General features: G+C 37.7%; 1 protein-coding gene across 12 annotated transcripts in view; it reads left to right on the top strand.

Moving 5' to 3' along the window:
• Positions 1-13158: 13158 nt before the first annotated feature.
• Positions 13159-22106, top strand: part of LOC126753430 (FAST kinase domain-containing protein 1, mitochondrial) — a 29185-nt gene continuing 20237 nt past the window's right edge. For 8 of the 12 annotated variants that reach the window (XR_007666137.1, XM_050464875.1, XM_050464873.1 and 5 more), the window contains exons 1-4: positions 13161-13613; positions 13670-14985; positions 15049-15197; positions 15267-15546. Coding sequence is in view for 11 of the 12 variants with exons in the window: in XM_050464875.1 (XP_050320832.1) it covers positions 13260-13613; positions 13670-14985; positions 15049-15197; positions 15267-15546 (2099 nt within the window). In the remaining variant the exon portion in view is untranslated. Of the gene's footprint in view, positions 13614-13669; positions 14986-15048; positions 15198-15266; positions 15547-22106 lie in introns of all 12 variants that reach the window. The other 4 variants (XM_050464877.1, XM_050464878.1, XM_050464876.1 and 1 more) reach the window with 4 other exon arrangements.

The raw sequence follows: 22106 nt of genomic DNA, 5'->3' as shown, positions 1-22106 counted from the left end.
CCGGATTACACTGTAATTTAATTAGCGATATAAAAACTGTTTACCTCTGAAGCTGTAAACACAAACAAGGCGGCAGATTTCAAGCGACATCTGTCAAACAACAGCAGAAACCAGCCATTTTTGGGTTGCCTACTCAAATTTGGTAAATTCAGCTAAATGCACGGAATCCTTGTGCATTACAAACATGTAATGTAAATTAAGCCCGCTAATGCATATTAGCGCTGTCGTCTGTCAGGGCTATTATGGTTCGATTACGCCGTTTTCGTTCATTTCACGTATGGTTTGTCTTGAATTCTGAAAACATAGAAAGCCACACGACATGGCAGCACGACAGTGAACTGTAAATGGCGTCGGGAATCCTACTACATGAACATTTGTAAGAAGGTAGCGACAAAACAATGGCTGACATGTACACAAAACAACACAGCTGTCCAATTTGTTTGTACACAATTTATTTTGTTCAAAGTGAAATATTTTATGAAAAAAATAGGTAAATAGGAAAATATTTTTGTCTTAAATTATCAATTGTTATTACAAATGATATAACAGAGCTATCTTATGCTTTTATTTGTAAAATAACGTCAGGTTTGTCAGAGCTTTGAATAATTTTGCATTTTACATATTAGTGTCATCACTCCTCTCTACTGTCAACTCTACAGTCGTCGGCAAATTCAAAAATACTTATAAGTTAGCGAGAGCGACAACTCAGAGCCTGCAGTCGTATAGTCGTGCAGCTGTCTAAATAACTGTGTCCATAAGAACATGTGTATTTTAATATTTGACAGATGTCGCTTGCAGTCTTTCGCGCTTTAAGTGTTCAGCACATCATTTTTTACTAAAGGAACGCAGATTGGCAGATTGGATTTGTTTTATCAAAAATGGTTAAGTATCTAAGAAGAAGTTGATTAGCCTTATTTTTATGGTTCGCCGCTAGGTTCTTGGTTCATGCGTTAATGCGATATGTCGTTTAGGCCAATGGAATCTTCCTTAATATGTACATTTTTCACAATATAATCCGGCCTCAGTCTCTTGACGCTGTCCTAATATAGCTTTTTTTATTACATTATTTCTTACTGTACACTTCCATTTATATAATTTACAACATCTCTAACTATGCAGCACCTTCGCTCATTACATTATCTAGTACTCATAAACTCATACATACATCTTACAATACATATTCACATTATTTGTGCTACAACCGAAATCAAGATTTAATTTTCATTTGTATAGTATGTAATTAGATTATTATATGGGGATTCTGTTGCTCTTGCAAGATTGCACGATGACACAAAATAAACATGAGTACAATTCACAATCTGGTGCAAATGTCATATTTGCAATTGCAAATTTTGTTAGCGTTACAATACACATGGGTTTTGGCATATTTTACAGACTTTCCAAATAATTTGCTGCGTGTGTTTGTTGTTGTGCAGTTGCATCAAGTGGAAAATTCTGCAATTCGTGTACTGTGTAAGGGTTTTGCAAGAGCAAGAGAATACCCCTTATGTATTTCAATAAAAAATCGTTTGCAATTTTGGTAAATGCAATTATCGCTTGAACTCATTAAAGTGCTATAGCTAATACGATTACCAGGACAACGTCAATCAGCAAATTGACAAGCAAAAAAGGTTTTAGCAACTTCTTCTTAATTGGCGTAGACACCGCTTACGCGATTATAGCCGAGTTAACAACAGCGCGACAGTCGTATCTTCTTTTCGCTACGTGGCGCCAATTGGATATTCCAAGCGATGCCAGGTCCTTCTCCACTTGGTCCCTCCAACGGAGTGGAGGTCTTCCTCTTCCTCTGCTTCCCCCGGCGGGTACTGCGTCGAATACTTTCAGAGCTGGAGTGTTTTCATCCATCCGGACAACATGACCTAGCCAGCGTAGCCGCTGTCTTTTAATTCGCTGAACTATGTCAATGTCGTCGTATATCTCGTACAGCTCATCGTTCCATCGAATGCGATATTCGCCGTGGCCAATGCGTAAAGGACCATAAATCTTTCGCAGAATTTTTTTTCTCGAAAACTCGTAACGTCGACTAATCGGTTGCTGTAATTAGCAACTTCTAAGACCTGATGATAGTATCTATAAAATATAATCCAGGGTTCAAGTGCAGCGAAATATCGAGAAAATCATCTAATCGGTATGCACAACACTCCATACGAATTAAAGTCAACAGTTCACAACAGTATTATAGGATAATTGCTTTTAAATTTTGATAGTCGGCAAGAGCAGCTCAACTGCTTCACAGTTCCCTGGGATATCACTATGCAATGCAATATGAAAGTTTCAGACGAAAAGTCAAAATTTTTTCAAGACTCAGTGAGTATTTTGGGCACATAATTAAACACAATAGGATTACAGTGAATCCGAAAAAGATGGAAACAATAAAAAACTTTCGACTTCCAAAAGCACTTAAGGAACTAATGTAATTTTTAAGATTAGCCAGTTAATATACCTTTCACTTTTCATTTAAGAGGGGACCAATGATTGATTAGAAAAAATCAGAGCGCTAAAGTAGTAAGAAAATTAGAATGCACCGAAAAAAATTAAAATTTCTCCAAACCATTTGATTTAATTACTGATGCAAGTAACTTTGCAATCAGGGCAGTTCTCTCTCAAAATAAACAAACAGAATTATAGCACATACGAAAAATAACTGCTAGCCATAATTTGGTCACTTCAAAAGTTACGGGGTAGCAAATTTATGGCCTCAGTTATGCATATTTAGTATAGACAAGCATTGCATATAAAACATAGTTTCAGTATAATTCTCACAAGGCGTAGAATTGATAGTTTTTAATATTTGTGATATCTTCTTCTTCTTAATTGGCGTAGACACCGCTACGTGGCGCCAATTGGATATTCCAAGCGTAGCTAGGTCCTTCTTCACCTGGTCCTTCCAACGGAGTGGAGGTCTTCCTCTTCCTCTGCTTCCCCCGGCGGGTACAGCGTCGAATACTTTCAGAGCTGGAGTGCTTGCGTCCATTCGGACAACATGACCTAGCCAGCTTAGCCGCTGTCTTTTAATTCGCTGAACTATGTCAATGTCGTCATGTATCTCGTACAGCTCATCGTTCCATCGAATGCGATATTCACCATGGCCAACGCGCAAAGGACCATAAATCTTTCGCAGAACTTTTCTCTCGAAAACTCGCAACGTCGACTCATCAGTTGTTGACATCGTCCAAGCCTCTGCACCATATAGCAGGACGGGAATTATGAGTGACTTATAGAGTTTGGTTTTTGTTTGTCGAGAGAGGACTTTGCTTCTCAATTGCCTACTCAGTCCGAAGTAGCACCTGTTGGCAAGAGTTATCCTGCGTTGGATTTCTAGGCTGACGTTGTTGGTGGTGTTTACGCTGGTTCCAAGATAGACGAAATTATCTACGACTTGAAAGTTATGACTGTCAACAGTGACGTGAGTTCCAACTCGCGAGTGCGACGACTGTTTGTTTGATGACAGGAGATATTTCGTTTTGCCCTCGTTCACTGCCAGACCCATTTGTTTTGCTTCCTTGTCCAGTCTGGAGAAAGCAGAATTAACGGCGCGGGTGTTAAGGCCGATGATATCAATATCATCGGCATACGCCAGCAGCTGTACACTCTTATAAAAGATGGTACCTTCTCTATTAAATTCTGCAGAATTGTGGGGTCACCTTTCTTATGGATTGGGCATAGCACACTTAAATTCCAATTTTCGTCCGACCAATTTTCGTCCGACCATATTTTACAAAGAAGCTGATGCATGCTCCTTATCAGTTCTTCGCCGTCGTGTTTGAATAGCTCGGCCGGCAATCTTGCCGCTTTGTTGTTCTTGAGGCGGGCAATTGCTATTCGAACTTCTTCATGGTCGGGTAATGGAACGTCTGCTCCATCGTCATCGATTGGGGAATCGCGTTCTCCTTCTCCTGGTGTTGTGCGTTCACTGCCATTCAGCAGGCTGGAGAAGTGTTCCCTCCATAATTTAAGAATGCTCTGGGCATCAGTGACTAGATCACCTTTGGGGGTTCTACAAGAGTATGCTCCGGTCTTGAAACCTTCTGTAAGCCGCCGCATTTTTTCGTAGAATTTTCGAGCATTACCCCTGTCGGCCAGCTTATCAAGCTCTTCGTACTCACGCATTTCGGCCTCTTTCTTCTTCTGTCTACAAATGCGTCTCGCTTCTCTCTTCAACTCTCGGTATCTATCCCATCCCGCACGTGTAGTGGTCGATCGTAACGTTGCGAGGTAGGCAGCCTGTTTTCTCTCCGCTGCGACACGGCACTCCTCGTCGTACCAGCTGTTCTTTTGCACTTTCCGAAAACCAATGGTTTCGGTTGCAGCTGTACGTAAGGAGTTTGAAATGCCGTCCCACAGTTCCCTTATACTGAGTTGTTGACGAGTGCTCTCAGAGAGCAGGAGTGCAAGCCGAATAGAAAATCGTTCGGCTGTCTGTTGTGATTGCAGCTTCTCGACGTCGAACCTTCCTTGTGTTTGGTGGCGCGCGTTTTTTGCTGCACAGAGGCGGGTGCGAATCTTAGCTGCAACAAGATAGTGGTCCGAGTCGATGTTAGGACCTCGGAGCGCACGCACATCTAAAACACTGGAGACATTTCTTCCGTCTATCACAACATGGTCGATCTGGTTGGTAGTTTTTCGATCCGGAGACAGCCAGGTAGCTTGATGAAATCACGCAAAAGTAAATACCAAATTGAACTGCAGTATACCATCTTAGAGGTTTTCACCCTAAATTTAGGCGTTAAAAGAGTTAAATGGGATTGTTTAGGAGTGTTATCTTTTTAGGGTTCAGGGGTTTTCATTACTTTTCTTGAGTATTAATTTTATAAAGGTTGGTACGCAGCTCTCAAGTAATTGCTCAAGAAAAAAAATACATTATTTCTCAAGTAATTTTGACAGCTGGTTACGCATTGTGAATGATCTACATTAAAGCGCCCATACACGAGCACACAAGTGCGTTCGATCGGTATGTGTGCGCTTGCGGTTTATCGTGTATGGGCTTGTTCGCGTACCGATCCATGTTCGCGAAAATGTTTGATTTTTTACGATCGGTGCGCGAACATGTTTATCGTGTATGGCGTTGTCGGCGCACAAAATCTCATTTCTCTCGTGTCGCCGAACAGTGAAGATCGCGGACAATGGCAAGTGTTAAGGGGAGAGCCTGCTTTCGAGGCTTCAAAAAATCGATTTTTTTGAGGATTTTTTTGGGAGGGAAAGAAATAATTGATTGAAGCGAAATTTCTAGGCTTTATAGTTATATATTTGAACATCTTTCACAAATATTTGGATACGAAATCTTTGATATTCTGCCTTTGGGAAGCAATTACCCGATGCATCTCGCATGTACATTTTTCGGACGGCGGGCAGGATGCAGGTCGCAATTTCTATCGGAAACAAAAAATTCAAAGAGATTCATATTTTTTATTAATTTATCTTCTAGTTAAATTAAGAAAATTCTAAAAAAATGTGTAAAATTTAAAATTTTATTAAAAATTGAATAAATAGTGGCTTCTGATCAAAAGAATTTTACTTTATGCTGTTTAAAAATATGTTAAAACTTGACTTTTCTTAATATTTTTTTTAGTTTAAATATAAGATAATTTTATGTCAATGATAATAAACTTTGCCCTAATTCCATACGACTTTTAGTTTTTTTCCTATCCTGCCCGTCAATTAAGAATAATCGTAAAAATTAAAAACCGAGAAATCACGCTTCAAAGTTTTCGCTTTTTGCCTAAACGCTCATACATATACATATTTAGTGTAAGAAAAATAAAAGTTGGAATAACTTATTAACGAAATACAATGAAATAGATAAAAATGCTACATTAGAAATAAATTCCAAGAAATGTTCCGCTTGCCTGTCGCATATGTTAACTCTGTGAAGAACGAACGCAAAATGGATTTGTGTGTCATGTATGGGCAAACGAATTCATACCGATCGAACGCACTTCTGTGCTCGTGTATGGGCACTATTAGAAGAGCAAGAAAGAATAAACAAAGAAAACAAACTTTGTGCGTAATATGTATGTGTGTATGTGTATGGTAACATAAATATTTTCATTGAGATTTAAGAAATGTTGTTGATGATTGGTAGGTTTTATACAACATTTCAAAATGGAATATACTTCATAACAATGATTTGAACTAATTTAGCATGAATTTGACGATTACTTCGATTTTCCTTCAAAAAACAATTGTTGATTTGATGTTTCTTCGCAAAACCAGGTTTGCCATATTCACATTTTACTGAAAAAAAGTATTAAAAATTAGTAATAGATTTCTTGAGAGCTGCGTACTAGCACAAGTAAATTTATCGCAGGAAAGTTTCTTGACCGTTTTTTAAGCGTTTTTTTATATGCAGTTTTTACGTTTCTTGAGAGCTGCGTACTAAGCTTTAAGTAAAAAATTTATTACAAATTACGTTCATATCGAGGAGTAGTAAAGCAAAGCGAAGCAAATTGTTGAGCGAGTCTCGTCTTTTTACGGTCTTACAATTTGACATATTTCTATTATGATGCAATGTCAGAAGTGATAACGATTTTTGTTATAATAAAAATTTTTTGCACCGACTTTTTGTATCATGTTATTAACCATCCGTTGCTTCAATGTATATCGGATTTGATTTTCACGCTATGGCAGAGAATTATCTGAGGTTAATGAATGATGTAAAAATAATGTTTACCAGAAAAGATTAAAATAATGTACGATATTTGAAATGTTGCTAAATGACTTTAATTTTTTATTAATAATTAAAAAATTATTATTAATACAGTAAAATTTCTTTATATATATTAATTAATATTATTATAATTGACTTATGTAAAAATAAATTACTATTTATTTTAATAATTATTATTTTTATGGGAATTTGATCTTTTTTTTGGAATTTTTGGGAACACTTTTGAAGTGTCTCAACAGACGTTATGAGAGAAAAGAGAGCGATGAAATGTCACACAGCATATAAATCTAATTCTATTAAAACTATTTGTGCTCAAGTTATGATTAAATATTTAGTTATGATTAACTAAATGTATAACAACTAATTAGGAATATGTTAGTAGAAATGATATTGTAAAACTGATAATAACTATATAGAAAAATTGCAAACTTTAATTTGTGAACATCTTGAAAACTATAAGCCTCCTGCAGCTATGTATATGTGTATACATATATTCTTAATCAGGAGGACATCGTCTCTCCGCATATACTCATTTTATCTGGAGCTGCTATACTAAAGCCCAACAAATTTTAGCTAGCTTGGGAGCTCGTAAAAGAAATGTGTGGGACAGAGACAATAAAATGTGAATTTGTTTACAACAAAAGTCTGAAAGACTACGAAACAAACATCCTATAGGAAAAACTTCAATTCCATCTGAAGTAGGGGATGACATACAAATGGGAAATTTTCACACAACAATAATAATACAGATAAGAAACAAAAATATTATAAATGATAATAAAAATGTGTTCGTAGGCATCGTAGCGAAGGCAGTGTATAACAGACTACAAATTACACATTACACTCAACAACGAACGTTCAAGTGGAACGGGTGTACAGTACGTTAATAGAAGTGATGGCAAGTAAAAATAAAACAGCTCCTTCTGAAGAATTTTTCAACGCGGTACGGAATGCAATAAAACAATTAATTCAATCGCTTGATACAAGACTGAAGAAATATTCATGAACAAATCAAATTTTTGTAACATTCTACTAATAAGGACTGCCGGATTGTGCAGTAGACACAGTTCTAGTTAGACAAGACCAAATGAGATATATGCATGTACTTAAATAAGAAGTTGTTAACTCGGTGCTTTAAGTAGTTGGAACTAGAAATAAAGATATAGACATTAAATTAGGACTTTTATGTAACAATCCAGTTATCGAACTCAAGAGTTAGTTACAAGGTAGACGATTTATCGAGAAATCTAATATAAGTATGACATACAAACCAGGACATATAATATAGTACAGAGCACCTCTAAAATTGAACAAACACAAAGAAAAGGAAGATCGACGGGACACCGACCTATCAGGTTTTTTGATAGAAACAGGCATAATGTATTTATTTATGAACATAATATTTTTGTACCATGTAGCCAATTTAATGACTCCTCTTACCCCGTTCTAAACAATTATGAGAAATATGTAACTACATTTTATATCCGAATGAAGAAAAGGCTATTCTTGTAACCAAAATATAGGCTTTAAAATCACAATAAATACCTACAAGTTATAAAGCACATTCGGACGAAGTGCCGCTCATCAGATGATGTCATCGTCCATGCACCATACAGCAAGACAGGGATGATGAGTGATTTGTAGAATTTGGTCTTTGTTCGTCGAGAGAGGACTTTATTTCTCGGTTGCCTACTCTGTGCGAAGTAGAACCTGCTGTCAAAAGTTATTCCGTGTTGGATTTCGAGACTGACGTTGTTGTTGGTGTTAATGCTGCTTCCAAGATAGAAAAAATTATAAACGACTTCGATGTTATGACTGTCAGCATTGAAGAGGGAGCCAAACTGCGAATTCAACGACTGTTTGTTTGATGACAGGAGATATATCGTCTTGTCCTCGTTTACTATCAGATACATTTGCTTCGTTTCCTTACCAGGTGTAGAGAAAGCAGAACTAAGGGCGCGGATATACGCCAGCAGCTGTACACTCTTATATAAGATTGTACCTTCTCGATTAAGTTCTGCAGCTCGAATTATTTTCTTCAGCAGTAGATTAAAGAAATCGCACTGTAAGAAGTCGCCTTTTCTTAAACCTCGTTTGGTATCAAACAGCTCGGATATGACCTTCCCGATCCTGCCGGATAAGGTCCAATCAGTTTGTTGACGGTGGTCTTTAATCTTTTACACAGTACGTTCGATAGAACCTTATATGCGTTGTTGAGGAGGCTTATCCCACGAGAGTTGGTGCAGATTGTGGGGGTCTCCCTTTTTGTTGATAGGACAGAGCACACTTAAATTCCAATCGTCGGCATGATTTCGGCTGACCATATTGTACAAAGAAGTTGATCCATGTTCTTTATTAGTTCTTCGTCGCCGCTTTGTTGTTCTTCAAACTACTATTTGCCCTTCGAACTTCTTAATAGTCGGGCAATGGAACGTCTGCTCCATCGTAATCGATTGTGAAATCGGGTTCATTATCTCCAGGTGTTATGTTTTGACCGATTCAGCAAGATGAAGAAGTGTTCCCTTCATAATTTAAGTATGCACTGGGCATCAGTCACTAGATCAACTCTAGGAGTTCTACGAGAGTATACTCCAGTTTTGAAACCTTTTGTTTGTCGCCGTATCTTTTCGAGCATTACCCCTGTTGGCCAGCTTGTCAAGCTCTCCGTACTCACGAGTTTCGCTCTTTTTTTTTTTTGTCTGCAAATGCCTCTCGCTTCTCTCTTAAACTCACGGTGACTATCCCATCCCGAGCGTGTTGCAGTCGATTTTAACATTGCGAGGTAGGCGATCTGATTTCTCTCCACTGCGACACGGCCCTTTTGCATTTTCCGAAAACCAATGATTTCGTTTGCAGCTGTAAGTAACGAACTTGAAATGCAGTCCCACAGTTCCCTTATAAAGAGTTGCTGATGAGTGCTCTCAGAAAGCTGGAGAGCAAGTCGAGTAGAAAATCGTTCGACAGTCTGTTGTGATTGCCGCTTCTTGACGTCTAGTATTATTTGTGTTTGTTGACGTGCGGATTTTGCTGCATTGCGTATCTTCGCTGACTGACTGAGGCAGAAGCCAAGCGCAAATCTTTGTATACAATAATGTTTGGTGATTAATCAAACGTGAATAAGATATGATATACCTTTTTTAATTGACTTAAATTTTTTTAGCACTATATGATAATAAGCAAATATGAGTTCTAATAAAAACAAGTGTCTATAAATTATATTTATGAGTATAAACAATCTTACAACTTACAATTATATAGGAGCTATCTCACTTTATACAATAAGGAGATCAGGTCTGCAAAGCAGGCTAGCTTCAGGAGATTCTGCGAGAACGTTGTCTCAACGCCAGAGGCAGCCCGGCTGCATAATGCTCTGGCCAGAGGCACAAACGACGCAGTAGAAGCAATCAAAAGAGGAGATGGGACATTCACGACCAGCGCAGAGGACAGAGCGACGGAGCTTCTGCGGGCGCACTTCCCGGAGACGGTTCGGGAAGACCAGTGTCTACCTGTGATCGAACACAGGCCATCCCACGAGGATTGGAGTATCGCCAAACAGCTTTTTACGGCGGACTCGATCCGGTGGGCAACGGCCTCGTTTGAGAGATTCAAGTCTCCGGGAGTGGATGGTATTTTTCCAGCGCTGTTACAACAGGGGGAGCAGCATTTACTGCCTCACCTGATTCGGCTGCTGAGGGAAAGCCTCGCAATGGCGTACATCCCTGAAGTATGGAGGACATCGAAGGTGATCTTCATACCCAAGGTGGGTAGGAAAGACCACTCATTGGCGAAATCCTTCAGGCCAATCAGTCTAACGTCTTTTCTACTAAAAACCATGGAGAAGATCGTGGACCATGAAATAAGGTCGACAGTGCTGAAGAGAGCACCCCTGCATGCGGCTCAGCATGCCTACAGAGCGGCTAGATCCACCAACACTGCTGTGTACCAGATAACCTCTGAAATAGAGAGTTCACTAGAGCATGGAGAGGTGATGCTTTGCGCGTTCTTGGATATCGAAGGTGCCTTTGACAACACGTCTCATAAAAGTGTAGCCAAGGCACTGGAGAAAAGGAATGTGGCAGCACCGGTGCGCAAATGGATTGAAGCTGTATTGCGTACCAGAGTTGCTGAGACCACAGTAGGTGATAAGAGGATTCGGCTTGGCACAACTAGAGGCCCACAGGGAGGTGTGTTATCACCCCTGCTATGGAGTCTAGTAGTAGACGACCTGTTAGTACTGCTAACGAACAATGGGATCCGCTGCCAAGGGTATGCGGACGACATTGTAATTATAGCAAGAAACATCAATCCCTCCAAGACGACCGTAGTCCCATTTACGAGACGCAGGTCCTTACCCGGTCTCAGGAATCTCACACTTGGGGGCAGAGAGATAGGAATGACCAGCAGTGTCAAATACCTAGGTTTGATGCTAGACTCTGCTTCGCGGTGGAAGCAGCATGTGAACCTGACCCTGGTCAAGGCAACAAAAGCTTTAATGGTGTGCAACCGGCTGGCGGGCAAGTCCTGGGGCTGTAAGCCAAGGATCCTCAGGTGGCTGTACACCATGATAGTGCGACCAATAATCACATACGGTGGCCTGGGCCTCAATAGCGTCGCAGACTTCGGTTAAGACCAAGCTATCGAAGCTGCAGCGGCTAGCCTGTGTCTGCATGACGGGCGCAATGCGCACCTGTCCAACGGCAGCACTGGCGGTTCTGACGGAGCTTACTCCGCTTCATTTGGTTATTGGTCAGGTAGCCAAGCACACAATTCTGCAAATAACGGCAGAGGGGTGGGGCAAAGGTAAGATAATCTCGTCCCAGAGGATGGAAAAGATAAGTGGCGATGTACCATCAGCCCTCCTCCCGAGGGACGGCACTACCAAAACAGTTAACTTCAAGAAGAAGTTTAAGGTCACCCTCGGCAGCAAAGAGGAGTGGAATGATTCCAATCTCGAACTGATGCTGAGGAATAGTACGCTAAGGTGGTACACCGACGGCTCGAAAATGTCGGAGGGAATCGGTGCGGGGATCGCGGGCCCACGCACTAGGCTCTCGATACCCATGGGAGAGTTTCCAAGCATTTTCCAGGCAGAAGTTTTTGCCATAAGTCGGTGTATAGAAATAAACCTCCATCGCAACTATCGCAATGAGAGAATAGCCATTCTCAGTGATAGTCAAGCGGCGCTAAAAGCGATCTCTTCTCACGAAATCAAATCGCTACTAGTGCAGGAGTGCAGGGAAAGGCTGAACAGCCTTGCAGAACGTAACCAGGTACACCTAATCTGGGTGCCTGGTCACAGAGGTATAGCCGGTAATGAACTGGCGAATGAGCTAGCCCGTTCCGCAGCCTCCACCAAGATGGTGGGACCAGAACCCTTCATTGGGGTAGGTCCACATACCATAAAGGAGCTACTTCGCAAGGAAGAAGGAGTGGGCAGAGAGGAGCATTGGCGGCAAACGCGTGGTATTAGACATGCAAAGCTGCTGATGGGAGGATACAATCTGAACAGGTTCAAGGTTATAATAAACCTCCCCAGGAACAAACTCAGGCTACTGGTCGCAAGGTATACCGGCCACTGCAAGTTGAATAGGCACATGTACAACATGGGCCTGTCCTCTTGCGTTAACTGCCGGTTCTGTGACTTGGAGCCTGAAACCCCGGAGCACCTACTGATTGACTGCACAGCAGTCTGTAGACGCAGGACTAAGGCCCTAGGATCAATAATTCCGGATAGGGATCGCATAGCCTCACTAGCGCCCGGAAGTCTATTGAACTTCATCAATGCGCTGGGGCTAGGTGAGTCTATGTAAGTTAGGAGAGGGCACAATAGACCAAAGGTCGCGGTGCATTCCTCATATATTAATCAATCAATCAATACAATTATATAAATTTTATAATATTGTCATAGAGTTTTATTTATTTGTGTTTATTAAATATAAATCGAACGCTGTCGTTAAAAATTTTTTATATTTAGTGTTTAAGATGTGGCAACGCTCGTTTTTTTCATAATTGTAAGCAATCTAACCTTTTCAACGATGAGTATGCTAAGTGATTTTTAAACTAATAAATTTAGCTAAAAATAACAATATAAAAGTGAAATGTGAACTTGTTACATATATTTAGAGTGTATATATAAAAAAATAAGTGTTAGCAACATTATTTTTGCATATGGTTATGAGCGACGACTGCAAGACTGCTGCCGTGAAGTCGTCTAAATAACTTTTCCCATAAGAACCTGTTTATTTTAATTTTTGACAGATCTATGTGTTCTATCCATAAGTCTAGTTAAGGCATCAACCATCATGTGCTGAACACATAGAGAGCGATAGACTTCAAGCGACATCTGACAAATATTAAAATACACACGTTCTTACGGACACAATTATTCAGACGTGTGTATTAAGAACGTGTGTATTTTAATATATTTGTTCAGCACATCAATAGTCAAAATAAACTATCGATAGTGAGACGAAAATTAAACTCTATACATTCGATTTTGCCATCGATTGTTTCACAGCTCCTTTATCTGCCAATAAGTTTTTATTATTTAGATGTTTGGAAAACAATAATTATGTTATTAAATATTATTACAAACCAAAATTTTACATTTGCTATTCGAGTTTATCAAAAGTGTATTCCTAATGTACACAGTGTAAAACTTCACATATTTTCATACCAAAAAATTGGCTACAGTAAATATTTGAATGGACGGTTTATTCATAGCTATATTTCATCAGATAAAAATGTATCTAAACAAATGACTAAAATTAAAATCCATAGTGATCCTGTGCCAGTAAAAAATACCAACGACCCCTTCGCACTTAATGAAACAGAAGCATCAACTTTTAAATTTAAATCGCTGTTATATGATGAAAACAAGGATGAAATAATAGCAAAGCTTAATGCTTGTAAGGATACAACCCAAGTTGGTATTTTTGTAGAAATTAATTACCAAAAAATAATGTATTAAAATTTTTACAGCTATTGCAGTTCATAAAAGAATACCATGAGGTATTTAAACGTAACCATATTGTTCAGTCAATATTGGTTCTGAAAGATATTTTACAGGAACGTAAGGATTGCTTAGTTACAGAAGAATTGTTAAAAGTAATTTTAAGGGTTTTGGAACCCCACGTAAATTCATTAAATATTACAGAACAAAGTTGTTGTTATCTTTGCCTCCGAAAATTTGGTGTCCCTAACACTAATTTCGTTATGCAGCAGTTGCTCCTGTGTGCACTAAAGAAGGTCTTTATTTCGTCACCAGATAAACCAATTGCGTTAGCTGCATTATCTCGATTAGCTGTTGGTATTAACACTGGCGATGATTTTCATGTTCCTACAGTTTGTAGTGCCTTTATTCCACATATAATGTCCCATATTGAACATTGTGATAACGAAGAAGACTTGCGTCTTCTTTCAATATGCATAATAAACCTACAACCATTAATTTCGACTGATATTTTGGAAACATTTAAAATAAAATTAGATCTTTTAATTAGAAATGGTGTTATTAACGCAAAAACTCCTAGAACGACAATAAAACTACTACATTTATTAAATATTTCAATATGGTCACAAAAAAATGGTCAAATTATACGACAGCTTTTATTATTGTTATATCCAAGTTTTTCAAATCTTAATAAAACTGATCTTAAAACCATAAGTAGAGTTTTTAGTTACCATTTAGAACCATCAGATCTAATTAACCCATTTAGCAAATTGATGAAAAATTTACTTCAAAGGCACCAAACGGTCGATGTTCTCGCCGCCTATTTACCATTTATAGAACCTCGTTGGCGAGAGCCAACCATTAAAATTTTTAAAAATTTGCTTTTTACTTCCGAAAAAAGCCTAACTACATATCCAGCCACCGAATATTTTCAAATAATTCGTGCTTTAAAAATATCAGATTCGAAAATATGTGATGCATATTGGGCGAATATTTTGAAATCCTTAAATTCGAATGATGAAGAGAAAACACACCTTCGGTTTCTAAGACACTGTCATCGTTATATGCATTTTAATAATAATTTGGGAGGAACATACCGCTTCATTCCTCTCGAACGGAGGCTCTCTCAATTGGCTATGGAATTGATAGAAAATGATGTATCTGGACGACTACCATCAAAGTTTGCGCGTTTAGCAGCTTTTGTATTAGCATATGGTCATACACCTTTTGGATGGAAAAAGTTTCCTAATGTTGTACTTTCCAAGATTATATCCATGTCTAGTCAATTCAGTACTATAGATTGTTTTCTTCTTAGTCGTGGGGTTCATATTGCTTTGGAATTGCGGTAAGCTGTTTTCGAAATATGAACTAAATTATATACCAGTAACGATACAATCAAATATTTTAGATTTCGTAATACGATTCCTTCGTTATTGGGTATGCAACTAGCTACTATAGATAGCGTATTAACCGATTGCATTGGACGGCATTTGGAGAGCAAGTACTTGTCGATTTTTGATTTAAACACCATAGTGCGAACACTTGGATATAGAAAATGTTTGTGTTTCTTTTAAGTAACATATCTATAGAGATGCACATAATTTTTTTCTATATTTTTCTATTTAGCTTTGAAGAATAAAACAATTTATCAAGAAGCCTTAAACAAGTATAATCAACTTGATTATAGTGAACTTAATTCACGTTTAATTCGGGAAATGGCTTACAATTTCAATATATCAAACTGCATTGTACCTATTGCTATGGAAGCAATGTTCACATACATTGAAACTAATCAGAAATACGTAATTGGCGAAACTGTGGAGAAAGTTTTAAATTGCGCTTATAATTTAGGTTATATGCCACAATCAGAAGCTGTACTTAATAACGCTGCATTTATTTTAAAACGGTACGTACCACTACTAAATAAGTAAGGGAGGGCTACGTCCGGATGTAACAAAACATTTTATACTCTCGCAATTTGCTATGACTAGAGAGGCTTAAATATTTTCAGGGTGAAATTTCTAGATGTATTATTCGACTGAATTGTTGGTGTAAACTATAGATTTATTACTCCGTTTTGTTATATGTCCGACTTATTGCCAAAAAAAAAAATTTTACGTTTGCGTACTTCGTGTTTTACCTTATTGAAATGGAGCACGGACAGACTCATTTTCAATACTCTAGAGCAGTGTCGGCAAAGTTATACACTCAAACGATTTATCTTATATATAAAAATAAAACGCCTTTTTTGTATGTCCGCGCATTACGCCCGAACCACAGTATGGAAAGACGTGAAAATTTGCACGGGTTTTCCTTTATTCCTGGAGATGGTCCTAAAGGCTGCCTTTTGGCCATTCGATGAATATTGAACAAAACATTACCATATGATTAGATATTGGACGTGAGAAGTGGAATTAACTAATCAGTCCGATTTTTTTATAAACTAATACATTCATGGCGAATACAAAATGATTTTGTTATGTTTATTTATTGGGTGTCGTAAAAAAAGGTCCTGTACGATGTCCACGATTGCGACCGCAATTTTGGTCTAAAGCAAAAATTTCATAAAGATTGTAGAAAAGTCGCTATAGCGCTATGAAAGCTTTTTTTTTGTATTTTTGAAATTTGACAAAATGGCATCGGTTTGAACAAAAGGTATCGAATTTTAACCTTTTTTCGACAGTGTTTCGTAGAAAAAATTTCGTGTTTCGTAGAAAAAATTTTAAGATTTCAAAAAAACGCGATAGCGAATCACGTTAAAAATGTTATCTCCAAATTGGAACTAGATATCTTCAAAACTCTTGAAAACGGTGTGAAAATTAATGAAATCGGATGGGGTTATCATCCTCCCTTCCCATTTAACGGTAATGTTAAAAATAAATAAAAGGCGTGAAAATTTGATGATGGGCGTGGCACCGCCCACTTTTAAGAGAAAATACATATCTCTTGACCCGTCCAATGGAGTTCAACCAAATTCGGTAAGTGACGTTCCACGGATATTTTTATGTTACAGTGTGAAAATTAGTAAAATCGGACACAGCCACGCCTACTTCCCATATAATACAATTTTGAATTCCATTTGAAACTTTCTCTTTCATTTATACAAATCAAGAATGAATTATTATATCAGGATAAAACTTTGCACGAATAGTGCATTATGCAATTATTACTAAAAATTGCGTAAATTGAACCAAAACTGATCAAGCCCCTATGTACAGAATATGTGGACCCAGTGCTTATAGTTGGCTCTTTACCGGAGATAAAAGTCAATGTGTGAGATATATAATTGAAATTCAGAGAGAATCCTTTCCTGAGCGTATGTTTGTATGTATCCGGAATGACATCCCGTAATCTTTAGTTTAACATTTTTTCACTTATTGTTTAGTTGAATTCACTTCAGTTGTTAAAACTCAATAAAAATTTTGTCAAACCTTACCGCTGGTGGGGGGAAATGAAAAAGTCTTTTCCTGAGTGAGAAATCTTTCATTCTGATTTTCAAATTTTTTATGTAACGCGGAAAATATTCACCTTTAATAATCTGCAAAAAAAATTTTGTTCATTCATACCATTCCAAAGATATTGATTATTTTGTCCCCCTTCCGCTCTTAAAACGTATGGAGCATCGATCGTTGTGCAGTGCGCTAGTTAATTTTTACCAGAAGTAAAACTGAGTTAAAAGAATATATTTTGAGCTGCACCGAAATGTGTACTCTTTATTTATATTATTAAGACTAACTTATTACATGTTTCATACTTCTATTTATACTAACTAATATGTTTACTTATTACTAGTTGATAGTTTGTTAATATACAGATTATATTATTTGTTTAGGTTTGTTTACATACATATACATATATTGTTTGCTTAGATACATTTGCGTTGTTTTTATACCCTGAACAGGGTATATTAAGTTTGTCACGAAGTTTGTAACACCCAGAAGGAATCGTCGGAGACCCTATAAAGTATATATGTACATAAATGATCAGTATGTCGAGATGAGTCGATTTAGCCAAGTCCGTCTGTCCGTCTGTCTGTCTGTATATATACAAACTAGTCCCTCAGTTTTTAAGATATCGTTTTGAAATTTTGCAAACGTCATTTTCTCTTCAAGAAGCTGCTCATTTGTTGGAACGGTCGATATCGGACCACTATAACATATAGCTGCCATACAAACTGAACGATCGGAATCAAATGCTTGTATGGAAAACTTTCACATTTGACAAGATATATTCACGAAATTTGGTATATATTATTTTCTAAGACAACAATATAATCTCCGAAGAAATTGTTCAGATCGGTTAACTATAGCATATAGCTGCAATACAAACTGAACACATAGTTACTAACAGAAATGCACCTGTAAAGGGTATTTAGCTTCGGTGCAACCGAAGTTAACGTTTTTTCTTGTTTTAAGATAAGGTTGTTGTGGTATTCAAACTCAATGTTGTTTTGATACTTGTTTGTTTAGGATTGTTTGTTGTAGTAATAGTGCATTTCAATTGTTCGAACTCAAGGTTGTTTCTGCATTCTGTTTACTGAAGCAAAAGGTTGTTTTGATGTTTGTTACTATTATAAGGAATACATTCCTTAACTCCAAAATATCTAGGCTTGAAGTCGGCTTATAATAATTAATTATTGTATGTGTTTGATTAATTTTTTGTGTTTATAATTTTTACCTTTTTATATTTATTTATTTATTTAATTAAACCAACGCCATTCGGCAATATACATTTGAATAATTAATATTTAATATTTAATATAAGAGAAAATACAACAAGACAAGGGTAATAATATTAGTTATAAAATTCAAGTTTGATTAATCAATGATAGTTGAGTAGCTTGTTCTTCGTGGCTGTGATGAAGTTACTATATGTTCCTCCGTAGAAATCCAGGTGGTTATGTAGCGAGTTGACATGGTCTTCAATGCGATTTAGCGGTCCATTCACAACATAGTTTTTAGTGGATTTAGTGATTTTAAGCAGACGTTTGCGTCTTAGTGTTAAATTTACGGGTGCAAATTCGAAACTACTGTTGATCTCAGGTGCATCAATGAGTCCATTCACCACTTTATAGAAAAAGGCCAGATCAGCAATTAACTTAAGACTATTAATTTTGTACTGACAGCAGATTTCCTCCATAGAGATGTTCCGCGTTTGCTGGGCACGATGATAAATTAATGTCTTACACATTTTTCTCTGGACTTTCTCAACTCTACTGATCAGAATATCTGTATATGGAGACCAAACAACTGAGCCGTATTCCAGGATTGGTTGGACTAGTGAGTATTATAAATTGAGAAGTGATCGAGGATCAGCAAAATCTCTGCAAGTTCTGGTAATGAAGCCCAACATCTTGTGTGCTTGTAAAGTTATTTTACTGATGTGCTTCGTAAATGTCAGCTTGCTGTCTATAGTGATGCCCAGGTCCTTTATGTCCTTTACTTCAGAGATTACTTTGTTGTTCAGCATGTAATTGGTGGGGTGCGTGGTATGTGAACGCGAGAAAGAGATCACTGTACATTTCTTTATGTTTAGATCTAATTTATTATTGAGACACCATGCAGAGAGCTGATCTATATCGTGCTGAAGTGCCTGGATATCTGAGTCGTTTACTATTGCTCTGCTTATTTTCAAATCGTCGGCGTAAAGAAGGTACTCCGAGCTGAAGTTCGTACCAATATCATTGATAAATATGTTAAACAGGACAGGTCCAAGATGTGATCCTTGTGGTACTCCTGTTTTTACATCATAACTAGCAGACAGGTGACCGTCTACTCTGACTTGGAGCTGTCTATCTGTTATGTAGGAGCTGAATGCCTCAGCAGCATTACCTCAGGGCATTACCTTGTACACCGAGCGAATTTAGTTTATTCACCAAAATGCTGTGATTAACTCTGTCAAAGGCCTTACTAAAATCAGTGTAAACAGCATGTACTCTGTGCCCATTGTTCATTTCATTAAGTACATAGTTGACATATGTAAATAGATTTGATGATGTCGACCTCCCAGAAGTAAATCCATGTTGTCTATTGGTAATAATGTCTGTAAAGAATAAACTCAGCTGAGGTAAGACTAGTTTTTCAAATAACTTTGCTAGCGCAGACTGAACACATATTGGTCTATAGTTTGAGACTTCTCATTTGAGTCCATCTTTGTGTATCGGGCTAACATATGAAAGTTTCCATATTGTAGGGAAGGCACCCTGTTGTAGTGAGACGCTGAAGATGTGTGTTAGTGGTTCACAAAGTCCTGCTGCACAGTTTTTGAGAAAAATATTGGGGATCCCATCAGGTCCCGCACCTTTTTTAGGATTTAATGATGAAATTGCTCTAAAGACATTGTCAGTGGTTACCTCTAAGTTATTTAAAGTCGCGTGTAGGCGATCATGATGAATATCCTGGACAAATCCTGGCTGATGTACCTCTGTCTTGACTTCCTCACCATTGTTAGTTGATTGATTATTCCACGATAAGGTGGAGAGAATGTCGCAGCCATTTCTTTTATTCCTGACGAATTTCTAAAATTCATTTGGGTCTGACTCGACTTGAGTTGTGACGAGCTCAGATTGAAATGAGCGTTTTATTGCTATAAATACTCCTCCGCCACGTATACAGCCACTGGTTGAAGGGTTTCTATCTTTCCTGTAAATTGAATAAGTATTATCTATAATTTCACCATCCAGTATAGCTGGATGGAGCCAAGACTCGGTGATACAAAATACATCAGTGTTATTGGCTGACGACGATGTTAGGAACCTGTTTAGTTTTGTTCTCAGTCCCCTCACGTTCTGATAATTTATTATCAGCGCTGTTGGATGGATTCTTCTTGGTGAGCGGGCGAAAATTCTTAGTAACAATCTTAGGAATGCCATTGATATATTTAATGGTTTTTGTTAAATCACCACCCTTTATTATGGCGTCAAGTTCAGCTCGTAGGTTTTTAAGATGTTGTTGTTGCGCTTGTGTTAAGTCAGACTTGAAGGTAATGTGAGGTCCTTCTGCTTCAGCAGTTGATTTCCATTTGAGAATAGTTAACGCATCATCTGGTGATGATGTTTCAATCAGTAACGGCCGTGTACGGCCAGCTAACGGACGACCAAGTCGCCGTAGTCTAAAATTCATTGTGTTGCTAGCGAGACTGGGTGGTAGTGCTGCGAGGACTTTTGTTCTATCTTCCTTCAAACGATCTTGGCCATCGACTTTTATTGATTCAGCCACATTCATGGCTATTACATTTGATTGGCGTTTTTTCCGTTCAGCCAGTTCAGCAATAATGTCCTCAGTGGATACAGACAAATCAGGATGAGACTTGAGTTTCTCGCTTAGCAATTTTACTCACTTCGTCTCTGATGCTAGCCACATTACCTTCTATAGATGTCTTGAAACGATCAAATTTGGCTGCAAAGCTGTCTGCAAGAGACTCTGCAAGGGATTGAAGTTTCTTTTCAAACAAGACATTAATTTTATTCATTGTTACCGTGTCATCGTCCAAGGTATCAACTGCATCCTCAGGAATAATTATGCTAACCTCACTTTTGCAGGAATCACATTTCCATGTGGGCCCATTCTTTTTAGTCATGTGAGCGATCTCGTTGAATTCTCTTGTTGACAAGCTGGTGCATTTAAGATGTACCCATGCACGACCGGATGCACACATAAGACTTGCTTGATTTTCCTTAATATTTAGAGAGCAGGCGCTGCACGTGTGTACAGTCACGTTTTGTTTTTTAGGAGGCATATTGATTAGTTAATAATACTACGATTTAATAATTTGATTGAATTACTGGCGGCTTGTAAGGTAATTTAACACTTAGCACACTATAAATTAACAATGTTAAATTAATTAAACAATACTGTTATTTGTATTTTGACGAGCGATAAAAATAAACACGTCAGCTGTCTAGCCCTCTAGCGGTATTTTATATATTATATAGCAAATAATTATTTTTGCATGTTTCTTATGATGCTTTCTTTTCCCTTATAATTTAGTTTTTAATTAGCGTAAATTTTCTAAAATTCAACAACCATTTTCCTTTTGGGCTTCCTTGTTTTTGGTGCCGTTTTTTGGAATTATTGGCTGTGTTTGTGGAAATTTTCACTTTTCGTATGTGTTTGATTAATTTTTTATGTTTCTATATATTATGATGTCTTCTTTTAGTTCATTTGGAATTAGCGTTAATTTTCTAGAATTCAACAACCATTTTCCTTTTTTGGCTTGCCTTTTTTGGAATTATTGGCTGTGTTATTCCGTCATTTAACAATTGCTGAATTTTTTCTTTGACAAAGTCGATCCACGTCCATTGGGACTGATGGAGGTTGTCGTTGTTGAAATTGATTCCAAAGATTTCTTCGTTGATATTTGTTTATTCTTACCCATGCTTTAATTTTGTATGTGGTGATGCTGGTGTCTCGTCTTGGTGAGAATGTGGTATTTTTGTTTTATCTTTTCCAGGATTCAACGTTGTCC

The sequence above is a fragment of the Bactrocera neohumeralis genome, chromosome 3 (assembly GCF_024586455.1).
Source record: "Bactrocera neohumeralis isolate Rockhampton chromosome 3, APGP_CSIRO_Bneo_wtdbg2-racon-allhic-juicebox.fasta_v2, whole genome shotgun sequence".
NCBI classification, from domain to species: domain Eukaryota; kingdom Metazoa; phylum Arthropoda; class Insecta; order Diptera; family Tephritidae; genus Bactrocera; species Bactrocera neohumeralis.
This window is presented reverse-complemented; position numbering and strand designations above follow the sequence as displayed.